Below are 22,746 nucleotides of genomic sequence, written 5' to 3' on the forward strand. Positions count from 1 at the left end.
TTGAGAATATTTGTTAAAAACTGTCAAATGTAAGATGTAAAATGTAAATGTAGGTTAATCCAAACTTTGGATGTCATTCATTTATATTGGAAAGGACTTCTGGATGTTTGATTGTCATTTATTTAAAGGGATACTCCACTTTAAAATGAAAATTCTGTCATCATATACTCAACCTCATGCTGAACAGAAAGGAAGATATTTAGAAGAATATCAGTAACCAGACAGTTTCTGGTCCCATTGACTTCCATAGTAGGAAAAAATATATACTATGGAAGTCATTGAGACCAGAAACTGTCTGGTTACTGATATTCTTCTAAATATCTTCCTTTCTGTTCAGCAGAAGAAAGAAATTCATACAGGTTTGAAACAACATGAGGGTGAGTATATGATGATAGAATTTTCATTTTAAAGTGGAGTATCCCTTTAAGACATGCAGGGAGGAGTTCATACCCAAATTTATGAGTCATGACTCATGCTCACTGCTATAAGGAAACATTAAAAATGATATATGGGAAAACATCCTTGAAATGCAAATGCTGTTAATCACACAATAAAATACAACTACTACTTATAATACAAGTACTTCCTGGTACACAGTATTAGTAATTTTGTGCAATGCTGTTCTGTTGCATAATATATTGGTCTAAAATATCATCTTAGAGTATGTAGCCTACATACTTTATGATGCTTACATTGCAAAACCATTAAAATAATTATGGATTTAGAGTGGCATACACTTGTACAATACATTTCAATTTTACTTTATACAGTTTAATGAGGGAGGGTCACTTTAGCAGAACTTTAGCTTCTAAACATCAGCTTTGAAGTTAACGTAATGTATTATTTAACGCATATTTAATTTTTTTCACAAAAATACTTTGCAGTTAAACAATAATTGGTGGACTCCCTGCAGCATTGCCCTGTGATGACCACATATGAGGACCCTAAATTATGTCTTTTTTGAAAACAAAGGGGATTACCAGCAACTCTTTTTTTCCCACTTTGTGGAAAAAAGTAAGTTATAATTCACTAGTAAGTTGACGATTGTAAATCACAATTAACAGAAATATTTACAATGCTGTATTTTTAAGGATGCAACATACAGAAAAGGATTATTTAAAATGAAGAAATGAATGATACTTTCAGTGCGACTAGGAAGAATATACGTGTTATTCTCAAGAAAATGGAGCAGCACTAAGTCTAGTGAACAATGTTGGTTCACAATCTGATCTACAGTCAGTGTAGGCTTCCTTACTGTTCTCATAAAAGACATATACTACAATGAAAATACATAGTGCATGACTGCAAAGTAAACAAAAAAAACTGAAATCTGCTGAAGCTGAATGAAGCCCTGTGCTTTATTGTGAAGGTGTGTTATGTCTGCACACAAGCGCTTATACAAATGTCTTCTGTCTCAAAGCGGTTGCTGTTGCCTTGGCAACCACCATACCAGAATTGTGCGCAAGCGTTGGCCTCCGGGTCATAGTACCACATCACCTTGTACTCTCTACATGGCCCAGGGTCCAATCCCTGCCTACAGCCTACATCTGAAAAACAACAACAACATAGATCTGAAGTACTTGAACAAAATCTGGATTCAAACTAAATTTAAATGTGAATGCTCGAGAAGTGACCTGAAATGATAGATCATTTTGGTGTAAGCCATTGAATTTACCTTTCACGAAGGCATCAGGCTGAGGGGGCGGTGCAGGTAGATTTCGAGGAGGAGGGCTGATTTCTGGAACATAACGCCAGTTTATGGGCGTCTGGGGTCCTACTACTGAGATGGAGGACTGGTCTCTCCTCTTATCTCCAGCTGGGGCCTCTGTCACCTTAGGGAACTCACTGACAGATTCGTCAAAGGTATTCCAGTTTGTGTCAACATTCGTGTCATAATATTCATCTGGTTGTTGAGGAGAAAGGGTGGTCTCAAACTCTGTTGGAAGTTCAGCCTGTGATAAAGAGAATTTTTCAGACTGTATGGCATGTGGCATTGTGGCAGCACAAACAGAAGCAAAATATCACCTTCAGTTGGTGTTTACATTATGATTATCGATCATTTTATGTGCTACTTTTTATCCATATCAATGTTTCGGTCATTTCTGTTCATATTTTATGATATAAACAGAATTTTGTGTCCAGATCTATTTATTCAGAAATGCATATAAATATAATTACATTTTATAAATTACTTTAGTGATGAGCAGGGTTTTAATTTCTGATTGATATTTTTTTTAAAGTTGTTCCTTTTTTATTTTGAAAAATACATTTAAAAACGTTTTTGAAAATAATGATTAGGTGTAAGGAAAATTTGTTATTACTTTTTTACTTGATGGTTACATCATGAAATCAACGTGACACACATCATAAAAAAATTTATAAAAAAACAGATGCCATGGCCATGAACATAGAAGTTGTTACCATGACTTAATTCATGGCCACATTTGATTAATTAATTCCCTCATCTTAGGGAAATCGTAGCCATGATTTACCAAAAATATGGGAGCATGTCTTTAATTTGTGCTCACAGCATGTTTAAAATGTTCTCTTTAATTTTAATGTTAGCGTCTTCTTTTTAATGTATTACTGTGTCTTTCTGTTGTATGAAAAATTACCCTTTTGCCTACTGGGATAAAATAATCACTGGTGGAAGCTTCAGTTCCGTCTGGAAGTGGATCAGGCCCAAATGGAAAGAATGTTTTGCCGTTTGGCGTTCCATCATCACGCTCGCAGATCTGACTTAGCAGTTTAATCTCCAGTGCTGAAAAAAATAAAAAAATAAAAATCGCAAAACATTAGCATAAAAATATTTAGCCAAGTACACCATATTTAAAAGAAATATAGGAGTACGTACTGTGCAGTCTCATGAAGTCATCAGTTAAGTAGACATACTCTTCATCAGGATCAGATGCCAAAATGTTCATCTCCTTCTTAAACTCTGCATACTGTGTGTCACTTCTGTTCATTATACCAATCACAAAGATTTCAATCCCAGCATTGTGAGCCTCTTCTGCAGCGTCTTTCAGCCTCACTGCATCACGCTTGTCGGCATGTCCATCCGTCAACACGACTGCAACCTTTCTAACGCCGGGCCGAGCTGCTCGAAAGAGCTGAGTGGCCCGGTGGACGGCGCTGCCCGTGAAGGTGCCCTCGCCAAGGTACAGCATCCTGCGCACAGCAGTTTTGATGGCAGCCTGGTCAGACAGCTGATGTAGGCTCGCCACCACCACGTCAACATGACTGTACTGCACCACCCCAACACGCGTAGCTTCTCGGCTCACGGACACGCGATCGATCAGAGCGTTCACGAAGTCCTTCACGACCTCAAAGTTCTCCGGACCCACACTTTCTGAGCTGTCGATGATAAAGACCAGCTCCAGAGGACTCGTCCGGCATTTCACACCACATCCTGAGAGAAAACGCAAAAAAAGTAAGAGCCTCCACCTAACACAGGTTAAACAACCTATAGAGTTTTGCAGTTTGAGTGGTAGGGAAGGTTATATACCACATATTTCCCGGATTATTCTGATCACCTCTTCTCTCTGCAGGGTGAAGTTCAATGTATGTTATTTATACAATATTTGTAAGTATCTGATGACAAAGTTTTTATGAAAAATGTTTTGACTCACAGATAGGCCAGGATCTCCCTTCTCTCCTGGTTGTCCCTATACAATTTAAGTTGAATTTTATTAGTAACAGGGTAATTTATGTATATTCTACATTATCTTGAAACATCTGCTTAAGGTAAATAGGAACTGAATTAAATCTGTTGCAGTTACATTAGAGTAAATGTCCGGTCACTTTTAAAGTTGTTTGGTGAATTTTACCGGATGAAATCCAGTCATTTTAATAGAATGTTATGTGATGGTAAAAGAATTCCCCATGCAAATTTGGCAACGGATTCAAGTTCTTCACGCAGATTCGCAACAAAAAGCTTCTTGGTTTGAAAGTGACATCTGTGTGAGTAGTGTTTCATACATCACTACAATATGGACTTTTTTGCTAATGTGACTGCACTTTAAGTCATGATAGTGAATATCTAACAAATTAAATATAGTTGCAAGCTGAAGACAAACTGTCTTGATATCAAGTAATCAAGACAGTTTGTCTTCAGCTTGCAACTATATTTAATTTGTTAGATATTCACTATCATGACTTAAACTGTTTTTGTACTTGTAATGCCTCCAGGACTAGAATTGAAATTTAGAAACCGTGTTGTAGAACTCCACTAGACTCTGTCTTGAGTCTGAATGGTCTTGTCATGGACTTGGGAGCATTTGGACTTGGTCATGACTCAAACCCAAGACCAGTCTTGAATACTACAACACTATAGATATGTTTTGTGGTCTGTGGTCTCAACCTTGACTCTGACTCAACCTTCACAGGTCTGAGCCTGGACTTAGACTCAAATTAGCTGGTCTCAACTACAAGGCTCCCCAGAAAACCATGATATGAGCCTTTGCAAACTGATATCCAGTATATTACCTTGGCTCCTGATTGTCCAGGCACTCCATATTCTCCTCTCTCTCCTTTTCTCCCACGCTCACCCACTAGGCCTCTGTCACCCTAAAAACCATCAGACTTTGTTACATTGTCTTTTGAACAGTACTATATTATTATCCATACTGACATAACACAATCAGTCAGTGTTTGCCTTTCTAGTACCTTCTCTCCTGGCAGGCCATCACCAGCAGGCCCTCTTGGACCAGGGGGGCCTTGAAACCCAGAGTTTCCCTGTGATGACACAATGTTTTTTTAGAGTTCTAAGCTTTTGTATGATAAAGTTATGTTTAGCTTTATGTGCTAGTTGATAGAGCGAGGCCGGCAGGCCTTGGAGCCTTACCTTGGGACCCTGAATTCCCTCTCCTGGAGGGCCTGGAAGACCTGGAGCACCAGGCTGGCCAACTGCACCCTATAAAAATCTCATAAGAATTAATCAACATAAAATGTGTATTGGATCTACATACAGTATGTTTTAAGTAGTGATATTGAACCTTTGATCCCAGCAGTCCAATTCCTGGGGGCCCTGAAGGGCCAGTAGCTCCGGGTGAGCCCCTGTCTCCCTGAAAACAATATCACTTCAGCAAAAATACTTACTTTGCTCACTTTCTGAAAGATCAAGTCAGCAATTGTTTATTTTAAAATTGCATAATGACCAATACCTTTGGGCCAGGAATTCCTTGTCCTTCAGGTCCAACTTCACCCGGCAGCCCAGGCAACCCTTGAAGCCCCTGAGAATATATCACATGTATAGATATTACTGCTTTTGTTTTCTGTGTTGTTCGTATCAAAGTCTTTTGTTTCTGTGTTGTTCGTATCAAGTCTTTGTCTCCTTTACGCACCCGTGGTCCGGGGTAACCCTCCCCCTTCATTCCTAGTGGTCCCACTGGTCCTGGACTTCCTCTGTCACCCTGAAACATGCCAATGTAGATTTTATTAGAGTAAAAAAAAAAACTCCTATTAAACTATGTAATATGTATTTGTGTCTATAACCTTAGGGCCTGTAGTCCCAACACCTGGCTCTCCAACAGGACCGGAGGGGCCTGCAGGTCCTGGCTCACCCTAACAATACACAATCATCCAACATAATGATGAAGGGCATGTACAGTACATACAATAATGTATAACATTAGGTAAGAATGCAAATAGCCAACCTTGTTGGCAAAAGCTATTTTCACTAGCTCCGCCCACCATTTCTCAGCTATTTACCTTTAGTACAAACAGGATATTACTTCTTTTTACACTTTGTGTAAATAGCATCTATCTCTATTTGCACTTTGTGAGACATATACGTACCTTTGAACCAGGCAATCCTCGACCCGGAGGTCCAGGTAATCCCATCATACCTAAACTCCCTGGTTCTCCCTATAAATGAAAGGAAATATTTTATCAATAGCGATCATTTTTTTAAATGGCTATAGTAACTGTATATAAGGCAATGTGATCAGTGAGCGATCATATTAGTTTTGTATAATTTATAAAGAGCTGGAGTGTTACTGCCATATTGAATATCAAGAATATTCAAGAATATCAAGAAAGCATTGATGGAATATAATTATAGTTTAAAACAATAGATACTTTTGAAGAAAAAAAAGAGTTGTATTAACAATAGCTAGGACACATTTCTCAATACTTTTTCAAAACTCTTTACACAGTTGTCATTACCAACTTTCAACATGTCACAGCAGTTAATTTGACATTCAAAATGTACTAAAACTACAAAAACACTTCATGTCTCAAATCAGCTCATTCTTCCATAACACAAGCAAAGGTTGTCACCCAATAGACTTTGTCACACAATTACCTAAAAAACACTAACAACAGGTAGCATTATACAATGTTTTCTTTTGTAAAGTTTCATTACCAAAAAAGAATGACGCTCTCTGCTTTTTTTTTTTAATTCACTGCAGTTACATGATCCATGTTTGTATTACAGTACAAAAATAATCCCATTTTGTATAGATGGTAATGAAATGACGCATAGACTGCTGTTGTGCTCACTGTGTGAAGAGTTTTGAAAAAGTGACCTAAGTATTGAGAAATGTGTCCTAGTGATTGTAAAAATATGTTACATTTTGTAGGTTTTGAAATAATAAATTAATTTAGACTGACGAGATAATATATTGAATCCAGCATGTCCTATATGAGAGTTGTTGCTTTGTGCCCATTTCCAACAACTTTTTAGTGACAAAGTCCAGGAAATACATTTTAGATTTATAATGTATTTTATTCGTTTATGGGTTTATGGATGAATATTCTCTACCCAAGGCCGACTGTTAAAGGATTGATTATGAGCAACCATAAAAGTGTACAACTAAACCCTAAAGACCTTTTATGAACTCCTTAAAGGGATACTCCACTTTAAAAGGAAAATTCTGTCATCATATACTCACCCTCACGTTGTTTCAAACCTGTATGAATTTCTTTCTTCTGCTGAACAGAAAGGAAGATATTTAGAAGAATATCAGTAACCAGACAGTTTCTGGTCCCATTGACTTCCATAGTATATATTTTTTCCTACTATGGAAGTCAATGGGACCAGAAACTGTCTGGTTACTGATATTCTTATAAATATCTTCCTTTCTGTTCAGCAGAATAAATAAATTCATACAGGTTTGAAAGAACATGAGGGTGAGTATATGATGACAGAATTTTCATTTTAAAGTGGAATATCCCTTTAAAAGTCATCTGATAATGAAATATGACATTTTAAACCTTGAAACATAACAACCTGTGCTGCGTTTCCCAAAAGCATCGTAAGCCTAAGAAGTTCGTAAAAACGATTGTACGACTGATCTTAATATTATGGTCTGTTTCCCAAAAGCATCGTAACTTAAGTAGCACTTGAAAATCTTCGTAGAATGTACTCGGTTACTAACGTAACCTCGGTTCTCTCTAGAAGAGGGAACGAGTACTTGCGTAAGATATCTTACGCTAGGGGAAAACCTCTTTTCCTCGAGATATTGAAGCCAAAAATTATCCTTAATTTTGCAATAATGTAAAACGCATTGCAGCAGCATGCAGACATGGGCGAGACAGCTCGCGCGCCCATTGGCTGCTCTGCGGCAACTGCACCAGCCTATCGATAGAGGCTCCTCATGACGTCAGAACCAATGAGAACCATTACGTCATGTCCCGCCGAAATCGGGTGGGGCCAGGGCTATAAATACGGCCCAGAGAGGCTGGTTTGGTCAGTTTTTCATCGCTGAAGCGAATCAGAACATGACGCATGCACGGCAAGATACGCAAGTACTCGTTCCCTCTTCTAGAGAGAACCGAGGTTACGTTAGTAACCGAGTACGTTCTCTTACGAGAGGTCTCTCGTACTTGCGTAAGATATCTTACGCTAGGGGAACACAATGTAAAACGCCGTGCGTGCTTGAGACATAACACTAAAGTCCCAAGGGCAGGTGCCCGGGGCTCATACAGTGCCTAATCACAAGGGACTCACAGAGAATCCGGGAAGAGGGGCTAGAATAGCATCATTCCTGTAATATGGAGCTCTGATAAGAGCATGTTATATCAAGTGTTCCACACAGCCAGGGCGAACTCGGCCTGGACTGGTAAATATGGGGGACTTACGCACTGCCCAGAGAAGTATACAGACGATCCGTGATCGACGCTCTAGCAGTTTCAGCATCCCGAGCCAATAGCATCGGGCGGGCAATACTGAAAAATTAAACCGAGAGCAACCTAGCTTGCAAAGCGGGAACCTCGAGGTTATAAAACCTTATAAATGTAGACGGGGAGGCCCAGCCTGCCGCCATACAGATATCTTGCAAGGCAATCCCACTGGACCAAGCCCACGACGAGGCCATGCCTCTTGTGGAGTGCGCTTTGACACCTATCGGGCATTGCAGGCCCCTGGATGTGTAAGCTAGCGCTATAGCATCAACTATCCATCTGGATAGACTCTGTTTTGACGCAGCTAGTCCCTTAGAACGTCCGCTGAACAAAACAAAGAGCTGCTCTGTCTGTCTGAAAACAGATGAGCGAGACACATAGGCCCTTAACGCCCTGACCGGGCAAAGGAAGCCTGCGTCCCCTTCCTCTTCAGATACCGGCAGGGCCGACAGGGAGATCACCTGTGCCCTAAACGGTGTATTGAGGGATTTAGGAACATATCCGTGCTTTGGTTTGAGTATGACTCTCGAGTCATTCGGCCCAAACTCCATACACGTCGCGCTCACTGAGAGCACTTGCAAATCCCCTATGCGCTTCACTGAAGCGAGAGCCAGAATAAACACTGTTTTGAAAGACAAGAGTTTCAGGTCTATTGACTGTATTGGCTCGAATGGGGCACCTTTCATGGCTTCCAGAACCGTGGAAAGGTCCCAAACGGGAACTGAGGGAGGTCTGGGAGGGTTCAGCCTCTTAGCTCTTCTAAGGAAGCGAATGACCAGATCGTTCCTTCCTAATGACTGGCCAAGCGGTGGTTCAGCGAACGCTGCTATGGCCGCCACATAAACTTTGAGCGTGGATGGGGTTCTGCCCTTATCCAGAAGCTCTTGTAAAAAGGAGAGAACCTCCGGCACCCCACAGCGTGAGGGTGAAGTGCCACTCGCTGTACACCAGCTAGTGAACACAGACCATTTTGAGGAATAGAGCCGCCTCGTAGATGGAGCTCTAGCCTGCGTGATCGTGTTTAACACTCCCGCTGGGAGGTTAACGGGTACCCGTTGATGGCCCACACATGTAGGGACCAAAGCTCCGGGCGAGGATGCCAGATCGAGCCGTTCGCCTGCGAGAGGAGATCCCTCCTCACCGGTATCGGCCACGGGGCGGTACTCGTCAGCTGCATCAGGACTGGAAACCAGACTTGGTTTGTCCAAAATGGGGCGACGAGTAGCACTGGGCATCCGCTCTCCCTGATTCGCTCTAACACCTGGGGTAGGAGCGTGACAGGGGGAAACGCATAGAGCGGGCAGCGGGGCCAGACGTGAGCCAGCGCATCCCTGCTCTTGGAGAAGAATTCCTGACAATGAGCGTTCTCTTGAGACGCAAATAGGTCTATTTCCGCTCTGCCAAATGTCCTCCATAGCATTTTGACTGTCTGTGGATGTAAAGACCATTCTCCTGTCGGCAGATTGCTACTGGACAGTCTGTCTGGTCCCACATTCAGATGGCCGGGCACATGCGCTGCCCTGAGCGAGCGCAGATTGTGCTGAGCCCAGACCAGGAGGCGTTCCGTCAGCCTGTGAAGGATTCTGGATCTGATACCTCCTTGGTGATTTATATAAGCCACCACTGACATGTTGTCCGAACGGACCAAGACGTGGTGTCTTTTTATCTGGGGACAAAAGCGCCTCAGCGCGTTGTCGACTGCCATCATTCCCAGGCAGTTTATATGCAGAAGCTTTTCCCGTTCCGACCACTGGCCGAATAACGGTCTGCCCTCGAGCAGCGCTCCCCATCCCGAGGTTGAGGCGTCCGTAGACACCACCTTCACACTCGAGGAAGTCCCCAGGCTTACACCTGACCAGTACCAGTCGGTACACGGTACACACACACAATACACTCTTTTTTTGCCGGTAGACCCGGGATCGAACACGGGTCTCTCGCGTGAAAACCTGAGAATCTGCCACTGGGCCACAGGGGAAGACACAAAGGCATTTATATAGCACGAGTATTATAAGAGAAACCTGTGTTTCTGTGTAGGAATGAGCACTGGGCATTTTGTCTACACTCATAACACCATCGGCCGTGGCCGGAACACCAGAAAATACACACTATGGGATTTATCTGGGTAGCCGTAAAGCGGCGTTTGTGTGCAGGCAAGCGGGCTGTGTCGCCGACTTGTTTACTGCAGAATACACTGGAACAGTCGCATTTACTGGAACTGAACGAGCGAGAAGTTGCCATAGAAACAGAGAGTGTCAACATGCTGGCGTTTGTTTGCAGGCGCGTGCATTACAACAGGCTCGCTCACTGCAGTATGACATTTCCAGTCGCCCGAACTTCAGAGGGGAATGAGAAATAGAATTCGGCCCGGCCGCAGCGGGACATTAACACTCTTTTCTCCTTTCGCCAGTGACGCACGGGAACCATAGAAACGGTGTTTGGGTGCAGGCGAGCGGGTTGTACAACGCGCTCGTTGGCTGCAAAATGCACATCTGCAGTCGCCTTTCAGGGAACTGACAGAGCGAAGCATTGGAGGCATAATTAATCTGCCGTTAGACCGAGATTCGAACACCGGTCTCTCGTGTGAAAAAACCAAAGATTCCGCCACTGAGCCACAGGGGGGAACACAAAGGCTTTCAGATGCACGAGCATATAAGAGCGTCAACATGTTTTCTTCGGCGTTTGCTTGCCGGCGCTGCAATATTTATATTTCCAGTCGCCTGATCAGGGAACTGAGAAATGTGTGAGAAAATTCAGGTCAGTCCAGCCTCGGCGGGACTAAAACGCTATTTTCTCCTTTCGCTGGTGATTGACGCGTGAATGGGGCACAGAGGCAGGGTAGCTATCTTGTACGTAAAGAAAAACTAACCCCGACCGTCCGCTTCCAGCCTCCCCTGTGAACGGCGCATTTTGCACGGCTCGAACAGAGGGAGAGAGAAGGTATCATCCTCCAAGTAGGCAAGGCAAGCGGGCGCACCGGCGAGCTTTGCGGGTTGGGGGGGAAAGGGGCGTCTTGAAAAAGACGCCCGGCTCTTTTAGTGCAATGAGAGTGTGTGTCGCGGCGGCGAACACACACACATACACAAAAGACAGTAGCAGAGAAAAGGATATGTACGCCGGAAAGCGTCAGCAGAAACGGCGACTGAAGGCGGCGAGATGTCGACCAGCAGCTTCAGATGCACTAATCCCGCTGGGTGCTTGACTCAGACGGCGCGGCTTCCTCTCAGGATCCAGCGATGCGAAGGCCCGCTGAAGAGATGAAAAACTGACCAAACCAGCCTCTCTGGGCCGTATTTATAGCCCTGGCCCCACCCGATTTCGGCGGGACATGACGTAATGGGCGCGAAGCGCCCTCATTGGTTCTGACGTCATGAGGAGCCTCTATCGATAGGCTGGTGCAGTTGCCGCAGAGCAGCCAATGGGCGCGCGAGCTGTCTCGCCCATGTCTGCATGCTGCTGCAATGCGTTTTACATTATTGCAAAATTAAGGATAATATTTGGCTTCAATATCTCGAGGAAAAGAGGTTTTCCCCTAGCGTAAGATATCTTACGCAAGTACGAGAGACCTCTCGTAAGAGAACTACGAGTGGTCTGGAGTAATCGTAAATCCCCAAGTGCATCGTAAGAATACAGATTTATGAGGTCACTTGCAGGACAACCGGCAGATTACACTTTTATCTAGATTTAACAGATTACACTGCAAAGTGAGTACATATATAAGGTTTTGATTGTACTTTTTTATTGTACACTTTATTGTACTTGTTTTTTGTTTAAATGAATGTATAAATTAAATAATAAAAAAGGGAAGAAAAAAATACACATCTAAATTAAATGAATGAATAAAAAAAAAATCATAAAAGAACGAAGTAATGTGGGAAATATGCTTCAAAGACTGGGCAAAATATGGATAAAAAATAAATAAAAATCTGTCAATGATTTGTGCACGAAAACCAGCCATGTATTGGGTATTTCTTACAGACCACCTTCCCTGATCTTTGAACACCCCGGGTTGCAGTTAGTTTGCAATGTCCACCCAGATGTTTTGTTTTTCCTTATTTGTATGGTGTCCTTTAAATCTGTTAAAAATAACATCTTTGTTTCGCTCTATCTCCTCTAAAATTAGGCATAATTTCATCTTTTTTGAAAGGTATCTTTTCTTGTTTGTTTTTTTGTTCATACATTTTGTCAGTAGGCTATCTCCGCCTGAATGTAGACTTTAGACTTGTTTTGATTGCTAATCCACAGATGACGATTATTAGGCTAAACCTAATAATTAAGGCTAAACGTTCAGAATACGATTCCATATAATAATAATAATAATAATAATTCATTACATTTATATAGCGCTTTTCTCGGCACTCAAAGCGCTTTACATAGAAGGGGGGAATCTCCTCAACCACCACCAATGTGCAGCATCCACTTGGATGATGCGACGGCAGCCATATTGCGCCAGAACGCCCACCACACACCAGTTTACTGGTGGAGAGGAGACAGTGATGAAGCCAATCAGTATATGGGGATGATTAGGAGGCCATGATGGACAGAGGCCAAGGGGCAAATTTGGCCAGGATGCCGGGGTTACACCCCTACTCTTTTTCGAAGGACATCCTGGGATTTTTAATGACCACAGAGAGTCAAGACCTCGGTTTTAGGACCCACACAGACCACAGGGTGAGCACCCCCTACTGGCCTCACTAACACCTCTTCCAGCAGCAACCTGGTTTTTCTCAGGAGGTCTCCCATCCAGGTACTAACCAGGCTCAGCCCTGCTTAGCTTCAGTGAGCAACCAGTCTTGGGCTACAGGGTGACATGGCTGCTGGCAATATAAGGCATACTTGCCAACCTTGAGACCTCAGAATTAGGGAGATATTTAAAAGCGGGGGGGGGGGGGGGGGATTTATTTGACAAATTAATTTCCTTAAAGGAGAACTCCGGTCAATTTTAACATTGAGCTCATTTTGTTGTAAATTTGGAGTGCTGTCAATACAGAGAACAATGACAAAAATCGGTGTTGGCTACACCGTGTTATCCTCTTTTTAAAATTTCCACCCTGTTGACTTCAATGGGGCATATTTTAAACCTGCTTTTACAAGTGCAAGTTTACATTACAAGTGCACAGGTCATGTGAGTGATTCCTTTAAAGTTAACACGGGTGAATCTGACTTGCAGTAGATGTGAAAGATATGAATAAAGTTAATTCGGCCAGCGCTCATACCTGTGTTTACATCCTGTTTTCGGTTGAAGTCCAAAGTAGTCGATTGTCGAGTTCACGCGCATATGTTTAGTTACCTATGATCACGCGCGTGAACTCGACAATCGACTACTTTGGTCTTCAACCGAAAACAGGATGTAAATACAGGTATGAGCGCTGGCCGAATTAACTTCATTTTAACGGATGGTGTAGCAATATTGTTGTCCACGTGGAAATCGGGAGAAATTCGGGAGAAAGGTCGGTCCGGGAGATTTTCGGGAGGGGCTTTGAAATTTGGGAGTCTCCCGGAAAAATCGGGAGGGTTGGCATGTATGATATAAGGTTATATTTCAGCGCTTCGCGAATGGACAGCGACTCTTAAGTAGCACGTAAAACGCGTTCTCGCGCGTTCATGTTAAAGGGATAGTTCACTTTGAAATTAAATTTTGGTATGTTTTAGCTTACCTCAAGGGCATCCAAGATGTAGGTGTCTTTTTTTCCGCAGTAGTTTCAATTTTTATATTTTTAGGTCAAACCGTTCTTGTCTGTCAGTCATATAATGCAGGTCTATGGTCACTTGTCTCAAAGAGCATGCACAGAGTCCAAATTAAAACAATTCCCCATCGTCCAAGACACGAAACGAGTGGCTTGTGTGAGAAAACGAACAGTATTTATATCGTTTTTACCTCTTGAACACAGCCACATCCAAGTGATCTGAGAGCGCGGGCGGGTATAGATATATACAATAGATGTCGCCTTGGCTACTGCGAAACCGTAGCCAATGCGACATCTAGTGTATATATCTATACCCGCCCGCGCTCTCAGATCACATGCAGGTCGATGGTCACTGTCTCAAAGTGACCATCGACCTGCATTATATGACTGACAGACAAGAACGGTTTGACCTAAAAATATCAAAATTGAAACTACTGCGGAAAAAAAGACACCTACATCTTGGATGCCCTTGAGGTAAGCTAAAACATACCAAAATTTAATTTCAAAGTGAACTATCCCTTTAAGTGCATTTTTGGGAAACGCTCGTGGAATTGCTGCGAGCGTTCGTAATCTTGCACGTAGAGAGCGCTCTTAAAGGTGCATTAAGCAACTTTTCATGTTAAAAATACCCGTTTTCTAACCCATACATGCTTAAACAATTGCCTGATGGGCTGAATGAGCCCTTCTCTGATCACTGAGATTGTCTCTATAATCCTGTAAAGTAAAATAAATAAGAGGGATTCGGGCCGGAATTTTAGACTGGGCGTGACGTCATGCGCGTTCACGGCACGCTCACCTGGCTGTCTGGCAGGTTTGTGTATTCGCCCCCATTCTCCGTAGAAGATGGATTCTAAGAGACCGGCTTGTAGTTCATTTCAAACACCAACGCAAACTCCACGTAAGATAAAAAAAAGAAAACTTTTGTCCGTGAGCGTGCACACTTCTGGCTGCAGTTTCGCTTGCCGCCAGAGGGGGCATAGTTCTGCAAAAACTCAGAGACTTGCGCAATGCACCTTTAAGAGCTAAGATACATCGTTATCGGGAAACCCGGCCCTGGACATTAACCTCCACATTGCAAAATTAAATGTAAATGTTAAATGTGTCCCACTCACCTTGGCCCCCGGGGGTCCCGCTGCTCCAGGGCTTCCTGGGAGACCCCGAGATCCTCTGTCACCTCTGTCCCCCTGTGGAGAGATTCATAAACACTATTTAGTGTGATTATGTGACAATATTTTCCACTTAAATACATTCAAAGACAGTATTTGAGACTATTCAGCTTTTTGATCATAGACTAACTTTGAAATGGAGTTGAGTAGCATGATGTTATGCAGTATTTTATTTCAAACTCAAGCCTCATGAATACACATGTAAGATATTAAGATGTTCTATCTGCAAGAAAATGAAGGCTATTTTTAGGACTACGCATACGACAGCATATTTTAAGACGTTTACTTTTGAGTTTTTTTGTAATTCTCATTATTCAAGGTTGATGTTAAGACAATGTTGATTCGCATCATTATTGCTGTGACAGTAAAAAAAAAAAAATCGAATACAGTGTTTATTAAAATCTGCAAAAAGGCAGTAGAACAAATACTACCATACTAAACAATTTAAGGAAAATGTAAAATAAAATTACAAAAATAATAATATTACAACATTACTTTATGTTTTTGAAAAATGTCTTATGCTCACAAATATTGTATTTATTTGATCCAAAATACAGTAAAAACAGTAATATTTTGAAAGAGGTTTACAATTTAAAATAACTGTTTTCTATTTGAATATATTTTAAAATGTAATTTATTCCTGTGATGCAAACCTGAATTTTCACTGAATCTTCCTTCAGTGTCACATGATCCTTCAGAAATAATTCGAATATGCTGATTTGCTGCTCCAGAAACATTTATTACAATAGGCCTAATCAATATTGAAAACAGTTGTGCTGTTTAATATTTTTGTGGAAACTGTGATAAAAAAAAATTTTCATGATTATTTGATGAATAGAAGGGTCAAAAGAACAGCATTAATTTGAAACAAAAATATTTTGTAGCATTATACATGTTTTTACTTTCACTTTCGATCTATTGAATACATCCCTTCTGAATAAAAGTATAAATTCCGTGACACTTTATTTTACAGTCATGTACTTACTGTAGTAAAAACAGTAAATTATTCATAATTACATGCAACTAACCTTAAACCAAACCTTAATTCTAGCCCTTATAGTAAGTACATGTTGTTAATGAATAGGATTTAGTACTTAAATGTGTAGTTACATTGTAACAAGGACACCTTCAAATAGTGTAACAAAAAAGCAAAATCTTACTGACCCCAAACTTTTGAATTGTAGAGTACTTTCTTTTGATAACAATGTGATATACAACATGGACTTGGCTGGTTTTGTGAGATTCAGCCCTAAACTAAATTATCTAAACCGGATATATTTCCACCATTTTAATTGGTTACAACCTGTGTTTAACTACTTTATTGTTTGCAGAGAATGAGACAATGTTTGCAAATGGCAGAACATATTTTACATTGTCTCCCAAAAAAGGGCAAATATTGACTCCTGTACTCACTGAATGTATAACTCACTGTTTAATCATGAGAGATGCTTTTCAACTATAACTTAATCCATATAATTGTGGTAAGTAAGAAATATTTTTTTAGAAAGAAACGTCATTGTACCTTCTCACCGGGAATTCCTTTCCCAGGTGAGCCCTCTGGACCTCGTACACCAGGTAAACCCATCTCACCCTAACATAATAAAGAAAAGACAGAAATGCCCAGGTGAGGAAAAAATATAGGAAAGCAATGCATGTGTGCTTTATTGAAGCTTTCCTGTATTTGCTATCAAAAAATAAGAATGTGTTATAGTCACAGTGGCCCCAGAAATATTTAGACATTTAAGCCACACCTTATTATGACTTTATATGACATTCATTAATTATTAAGGGTAGCTTAAGTGATTAAGTAATTTTAAATGAAATAGTAACCATATTACAAGAAACCTGTGACCCAGGATGTTGTGTTTCACTGTACCTTTGGACCCACAGAGCCATCTTCACCTGGGATGCCAGGAATACCAGGTGCTCCATCTGGTCCTGGTTCACCCTAAAATCATGAAACAACTATATCACTATTACACAAAACAGATTATATTAAAAATATGGTCATATAGATAATATTTAATTTGGTTTGTGAGGACATTAAAATTGTACATACTTTTGGTCCTGGTTCTCCTATTCCTCTCTCACCTTGTGGGCCAGATTCTCCTGGAAAGCCTTGATCTCCCTGGGAACAAATTTATACAGTCACAAACACTGATAATCACACAAACCATTAATGGAATAATTCATCCCAAAATTGTTATATTTCTATATAGCTTTAATGAATACTTATTTCAGTTTTAGTCATTTTAGTATTTGCAGTGACATATTTACAGTAACGCATTTACAACAAATTAACAGTATTTCAGGTAGTTGCCAAAGCGATCATTTATAACTTCCATTCCCTTTCATGGTCACTACGAGTTACGTCGTGACAACGAATGGGGTTTCACTTAGAAAGCCTCTCACCTTTGAGAATACGAAAACGGTCTGCGGAATTTGCATAGCGTAACTCTGCCCCACCTCGTGGGTATATAAGGAAGTACGCTGGCAACATGCAGTTATGTTTTCGCTTCGGAGCCAAGAGTTTTCTTCACTCCCACAAGCCATTCTGAATTATCTTCACTCTACGAGACGAGCGGCTCTCCAGTGTGTTGGTGCAACGGCGCGTTCCAGCGAGATCACATTGCCTGCTGCTGGTCTGTGCAGTGATCTGCCGACAGTGTGTGTGCTTCTCCCTGGGCGCTTCAGCACTCTGCTGAGCTTTTTCCTCTCTCTAAAAGAGCTGCACGTGGCACGTCTTTTTCAAGACGGCTTGCCCGTGTGTTTTCTGGATGTGGGTGTGTGATTCATCTGGAAATGAGGATTTGACTGCGTTGCCTCCCTCGAGAGTGCCAGCGTTAGCCGAGTCAGATCCTGAGCTGATGGCCATGCTTTCCCGGGCAGCTGAAAGCATCTGTTGGAGTGGCGCTGCCCTCCCCCAAACGCTGTAGGCTGGACGATTGGTTTCTAGTCGTGGCGCGTGCTGCACTACCAGTACTTGCCCCCAGTGCCTTTCTTCCCGGACGTGCATCAGGACGCCTCCGGGTTGCGAGAGTTCCCTTATGACTTATCGCTGGTCCTTCCCTGGCCAACACTGACAGAACGCGGGAACTCGACCATGCCCCCACGCAGGGACGCTATGCCTCCCATGTCCGGGCTGGTCGATCCGCCGCGCACTGTACAGACCTCGCTCTACGGGCGACATTGGTACCTGCTTGATCCCTGGGCCAGGTGATGTCCACAAGTGTGGTCCAGGAATGGGCTCAGCCAGGTTGATGTGAGGGGGTCTGAGAACTCGTTTTCTCAGCTCCCCCATGTCCCAGGCTGGGCTCTTCAGCGGTGTGGTTGAGGACTGCACCCAAGAGTCTTCGACCCCCCAGAAGCAGACTTGAGGCCCTTCTGCACCGACGGTCATCCGTACATGCGGTTCCTTAGTCTTCTTCACGCCGAGGCAGCCTCCCTGCAGCAGCACCACCCGTCTCCGCCCCTTAGCCGGCAAAACGCCAGGCTAAGCAGCACTTAGCAGGACCACTCCTTCCCCCAGTAGAGGGCCGGGGAAGAATCTTTTTTCTAAGAACTGATGCCCCTTCCTCCGATCCCCAAGAGGCCGTGGATGGCAGTGTGCGACGCTCTGCCTCACCACTCTCGTCCCCCTCTGTCGCCAGACCCCTGTCAGAGCAGGCCCCCGTGGAACGCAGGTCCTTCCCTGGCCTACTCTGTCAGGACGCGGCTTATGACCATGCCCCCACACCGGGACACTATGCTTCCCTTGTCCGGGCCGGTCATTCCGCTTCGCTGCCCCACCGAGGGTACGTCTGTAGTTTGCTGGTTCAGTTCTTGGGAGCCTGGCTAGAGCTTCCCAACCTGTCCCGCTGGGTCGCGAGAACCATCAGGCTCGGCTATGCGATTCAGTTCGTACGATCTCCTCCCCGCTTCCAGGGAGTTTGTTACACTATGGTGGGTGGCATGTGTGCGGAGGTCACTACCTTACTGGCGAAAGGTGCGATCGAGATTGTCCCTCCAGCCGAAATGAAGTCCGGATTCTACAGCCCCTACTTCATTGTACCGAAGAAGACCGGTGGGTTACGGCCAATTCTGGACCTGCGCGTCTTGAACTGATCCCTTCACAGGCTTCCCGTTTTCCTCATGGGGACCAAAATATTACCCCACACGGACAAGGATTTCCATCTTTGTGGAATAATATAATGTAGGGTTTACCTGAACCACATACACACACAAACACAAACACACACACACACTGCACCTTAGGGCCCACCATGCCCACTCCAGAGGGGCCTCTTGGTCCAGGTGGTCCAATGGGTCCCAGGTCTCCCTGCAGCCAGAGATACCAGATCAAAAAGTATTTTCAAATTGAATGTTGTACTATGATTTCCTATAAAACAATGTAAGCATTTGGGTGCAGCCTATGGATAGATAAGAACTTTGCTTTACCTTTTCACCCTGGATCCCTACTCCTGGAAATCCCATCAGTCCAGGTAAACCCAGTTCCCCTGTGTTACCCTACAGAAGAGAGAAATAAGTACTTAGAGCAGTGTCTTATTGTTGGATCTGATTACACTCCACAACAGCATGTAATTTTTAAATTGTATTCTACCTTATCACCCTTGATGCTAAACCCAGGAGGTCCACGTACACCTTTAGGACCCTCAAATCCCCGGTCACCCTGAAAGCATCATTACATTATTCAGTACATAATTAGATGTCAATCACATGAGCAGCGCATTTAGCATACTAGCATTTTTACATAGCAAAAAGAGTACTTAAAGAAATGATACACTTTAAAGGAATATACCTGGGAGTGTGTTAATGTATGTAATGTTTTCAGACACTTAATTACATGTTATTTTAAAATTAAATGAAAATGTATTATAGTTAGAATTTTTAATAAATGCAATTAGCTGAACTTTAGGGTGCTTTTTTGACCCACTTAAGTATGACTTAAATACATCTTTAAATGAAATTTCATATTTATTTCTATTGTTATTGAAATATGGTTAAAGTGTACTGAATGTACTGACAAGCTAACTAAATATGCTAAAATATTATGGTAAACTAAAATATACAAGTATTTAAATATATTTTGAATTACACACTTATAATATTTAGTACATACTTTAAATGTAAATATAAATGAAGTTGCAATTTAGTCTTAACTTTAAACAAAATATCGAATAAAAAACTTAAATAAATTATTATCAAATACTTCACATGTGCTTTATTATGTTAGTCAACACATCAAAATAAGTGCACTTCTTTAAAGCACGAAAAAAGAAATTAAAATTAAAATGTACTTTAAAAAAATGTATTTGACATTATTCACTTTTGAATCCATTTTTTAAAAGCTTGCTTAAATGTTTTAAGAAATAGTCATGAAAGTGTACTCTCTTTAGTGCACTTAAGTGGCTTGGCAGTTTTTTTTTTATAAATGTAATTTTAAGATTTAAAGTACACTACAATTGCACATTAAAAACAATTAAGCACACTTCTTTTTCACAAGGGGAGGAAGATGGAGTTTTTATTGTTAATTCTTGCCTTTGGCCCTGGTAAACCTTCTCCTGGAAACCCTTGGTTGCCTTGAACTCCTTGAGGTCCTGGTTGGCCCTAACAAACAGATATTAAATATTAGTACATTATACTATACATACCCAGTGGAAAAGATGCCTGATGGTTGCCTGTTACATAAAAACACACGACCAAGGATCTGTATCTCCCTCTAGTGGTGTTACTGCCGAATGACTTCACTTACAGGCATTCCTGGCTCCCCTATCCCAACAGGCCCGGTGGGCCCAGGTCTGCCTTGGCTACCTTTCTCCCCCTTACAAAACACAAAGAGTTTACATGGATATGATTCCATTATAATTATAATAAAACTGCATACTAATACACTACTGTTCAAAAGTTTGTGGTCCGTACATTTCTTTAATTTCTTTAAGACTCTTATGCTCACCATAGCTGTACAGTAAAAACAGTAATATAAAACGATATATATTATATTATATATATGTGTGTGTGTGTGTGTGTGTGTGTGTGTGTGTGTGTGTGTGTGTGTGTGTGTAATATATTTCTGTGATGCAAAGCTGAATTTTCAGCAGAATTACTTCAGTCTTCAGCATCACATGATTCTTCAGAAATCATTTTAATATGCTGTTTTGCTGCTCAAGAAACATTTCTTATTTTTAAGTTATATAAGTTATTGTGCTGCTTAATTTTTTTTTTTGTGGAAACCATGATACATTTTATTTTTATTTTTCAGGATTCTTTGAAAAATAGAAAGTTCAAAGAATATAATTTATTTGAAATTAAATATTTTTTGAGAACGTAAAATCTTTGCTGTCACATTTGATAAGATTAATGTATCCTTGCTGGAAAAGTACTGAACCCAAACTTATGAATGGAAGTGTATATAAAAGAAAACAGTTCTGTGGTGTGATAATTGTCTTATCTCAATTATTCATAAAATACATGAACTGCATGCATGACATGTTGTCTAACCAGATATTAAAATATGTTTGGCATTATCTTGAAATCAAAACTAATTAACTAATCTGAAGCCATTACCTTTGAACCAGGAAACCCGACCCCTGGGTCCCCTGGAGGTCCGGTGGGTCCGCTAGGTCCTCGCTCACCCTGGGAAAGATGTCACTGTCATTCCATGATCCATATCATTTTCATGTTACCATTCATAATATCACATCATAATGGTGAGATGCAATATTCTTACTTTAGGTCCGACAGGGCCCTCAGGGCCAGAGTCACCAGGGTTGCCACTCAGTCCCTAAAACAGGTAGATATTCATTTATTAGTCTATTATTATATATTTTATTTCACACTAATCACATCTATGATCTATGAGCTAGTTGTACTGAAAGAGTGTGTCTATTTAAATATTGAAGGACTTTTACAGTGTACTGGACCTCTACTAAGCTATGCCATCAATTATAATGTGTTTTAACTGGACACATGACAGCCAGACACACCAGAGAATAGACAGTGTGGGAAACTGAAGCTCTCTAAATCTGAATCGGGTCAAAAATACGGAGGCTACTGTCATCAAACCAAAACCACAAGGACAGAGATGGAAGTAGGCGGGCAGGAGATAGTAACCCCTGTCCCCATGCTAATCCAGAGGAACAAAGAAACCCGTCAAAGAGGAACAATGGCGTGTAGGCCTGGATTCACTGCTTTAGCTATGTTACATTAGTGTAAGAACAGCACTTAATCCCTCAATCACATTCCATATGCGCAGGGAGAGGAGAGGCTATCTGACTGTGTAAGCAGGATAATTTCCTCACTGAGCTTGGGAGGTATGTTCCTCTTCATTCATTACTGTAATTAAATAATAATTAATAATTTATTATTTAATTTAATAATTTAATTTAATAATAATTAAATTAAATTAAAACAAAACAGAATATATTGTAAGAATCAAAGAAAAATATGGTAATATGTGATTCATTTATGCTGTTTATTTATGCATTAATGCTGTTATTTTTTTAATCAAAATATTTGATAAAATAGCAAATAGTGCCTTTTTTGCATTAGGCACAGTATAATGACTTTTTATGAAAATAATGTAAAAAGCAACACATTTTTATAATAAATCCATGCATACATAGATATATATAAACACACACACACACACTACCGTTCAAAAGTTTGGGATCTGTAAGATTTTTTAACAATTTTAAAAGAAGTATTTTATGCTCACCAAGGCTGCATTTATTTGATGAAAATACAGTAAAAACAGGAATATTGTGAAATATTAT

General features: G+C 41.3%; 1 protein-coding gene across 1 annotated transcript in view; it reads right to left on the reverse strand.

The window, feature by feature from the left end:
* Positions 1-421: 421 nt before the first annotated feature.
* Positions 422-22,746, reverse strand: part of col28a1a (collagen, type XXVIII, alpha 1a) — a gene marked incomplete at its 5' end in the record, with an annotated part of 31,970 nt that continues 9,645 nt past the window's right edge. The window contains 25 exons of the mRNA XM_082186363.1: positions 422-1,547; positions 1,676-1,952; positions 2,616-2,761; positions 2,855-3,409; positions 3,506-3,542; positions 3,630-3,665; positions 4,486-4,566; positions 4,666-4,734; positions 4,844-4,912; positions 4,995-5,063; positions 5,163-5,231; positions 5,343-5,411; positions 5,494-5,562; positions 5,797-5,865; positions 14,921-14,992; positions 16,497-16,565; positions 16,851-16,922; positions 17,034-17,102; positions 19,224-19,292; positions 19,412-19,480; positions 19,575-19,643; positions 20,513-20,581; positions 20,727-20,795; positions 21,539-21,607; positions 21,702-21,755. Coding sequence (XP_082042489.1) covers positions 1,375-1,547; positions 1,676-1,952; positions 2,616-2,761; positions 2,855-3,409; positions 3,506-3,542; positions 3,630-3,665; positions 4,486-4,566; positions 4,666-4,734; positions 4,844-4,912; positions 4,995-5,063; positions 5,163-5,231; positions 5,343-5,411; positions 5,494-5,562; positions 5,797-5,865; positions 14,921-14,992; positions 16,497-16,565; positions 16,851-16,922; positions 17,034-17,102; positions 19,224-19,292; positions 19,412-19,480; positions 19,575-19,643; positions 20,513-20,581; positions 20,727-20,795; positions 21,539-21,607; positions 21,702-21,755 — 2,538 coding nt within the window. The 3' untranslated portion in view covers positions 422-1,374. The remainder of the gene's footprint in view (positions 1,548-1,675; positions 1,953-2,615; positions 2,762-2,854; positions 3,410-3,505; positions 3,543-3,629; positions 3,666-4,485; positions 4,567-4,665; positions 4,735-4,843; positions 4,913-4,994; positions 5,064-5,162; positions 5,232-5,342; positions 5,412-5,493; positions 5,563-5,796; positions 5,866-14,920; positions 14,993-16,496; positions 16,566-16,850; positions 16,923-17,033; positions 17,103-19,223; positions 19,293-19,411; positions 19,481-19,574; positions 19,644-20,512; positions 20,582-20,726; positions 20,796-21,538; positions 21,608-21,701; positions 21,756-22,746) is intronic.

This window comes from Leuciscus leuciscus (assembly GCF_965113295.1).
Source record: "Leuciscus leuciscus genome assembly, chromosome: 12".
NCBI classification, from domain to species: Eukaryota; Metazoa; Chordata; class Actinopteri; order Cypriniformes; family Leuciscidae; genus Leuciscus; species Leuciscus leuciscus.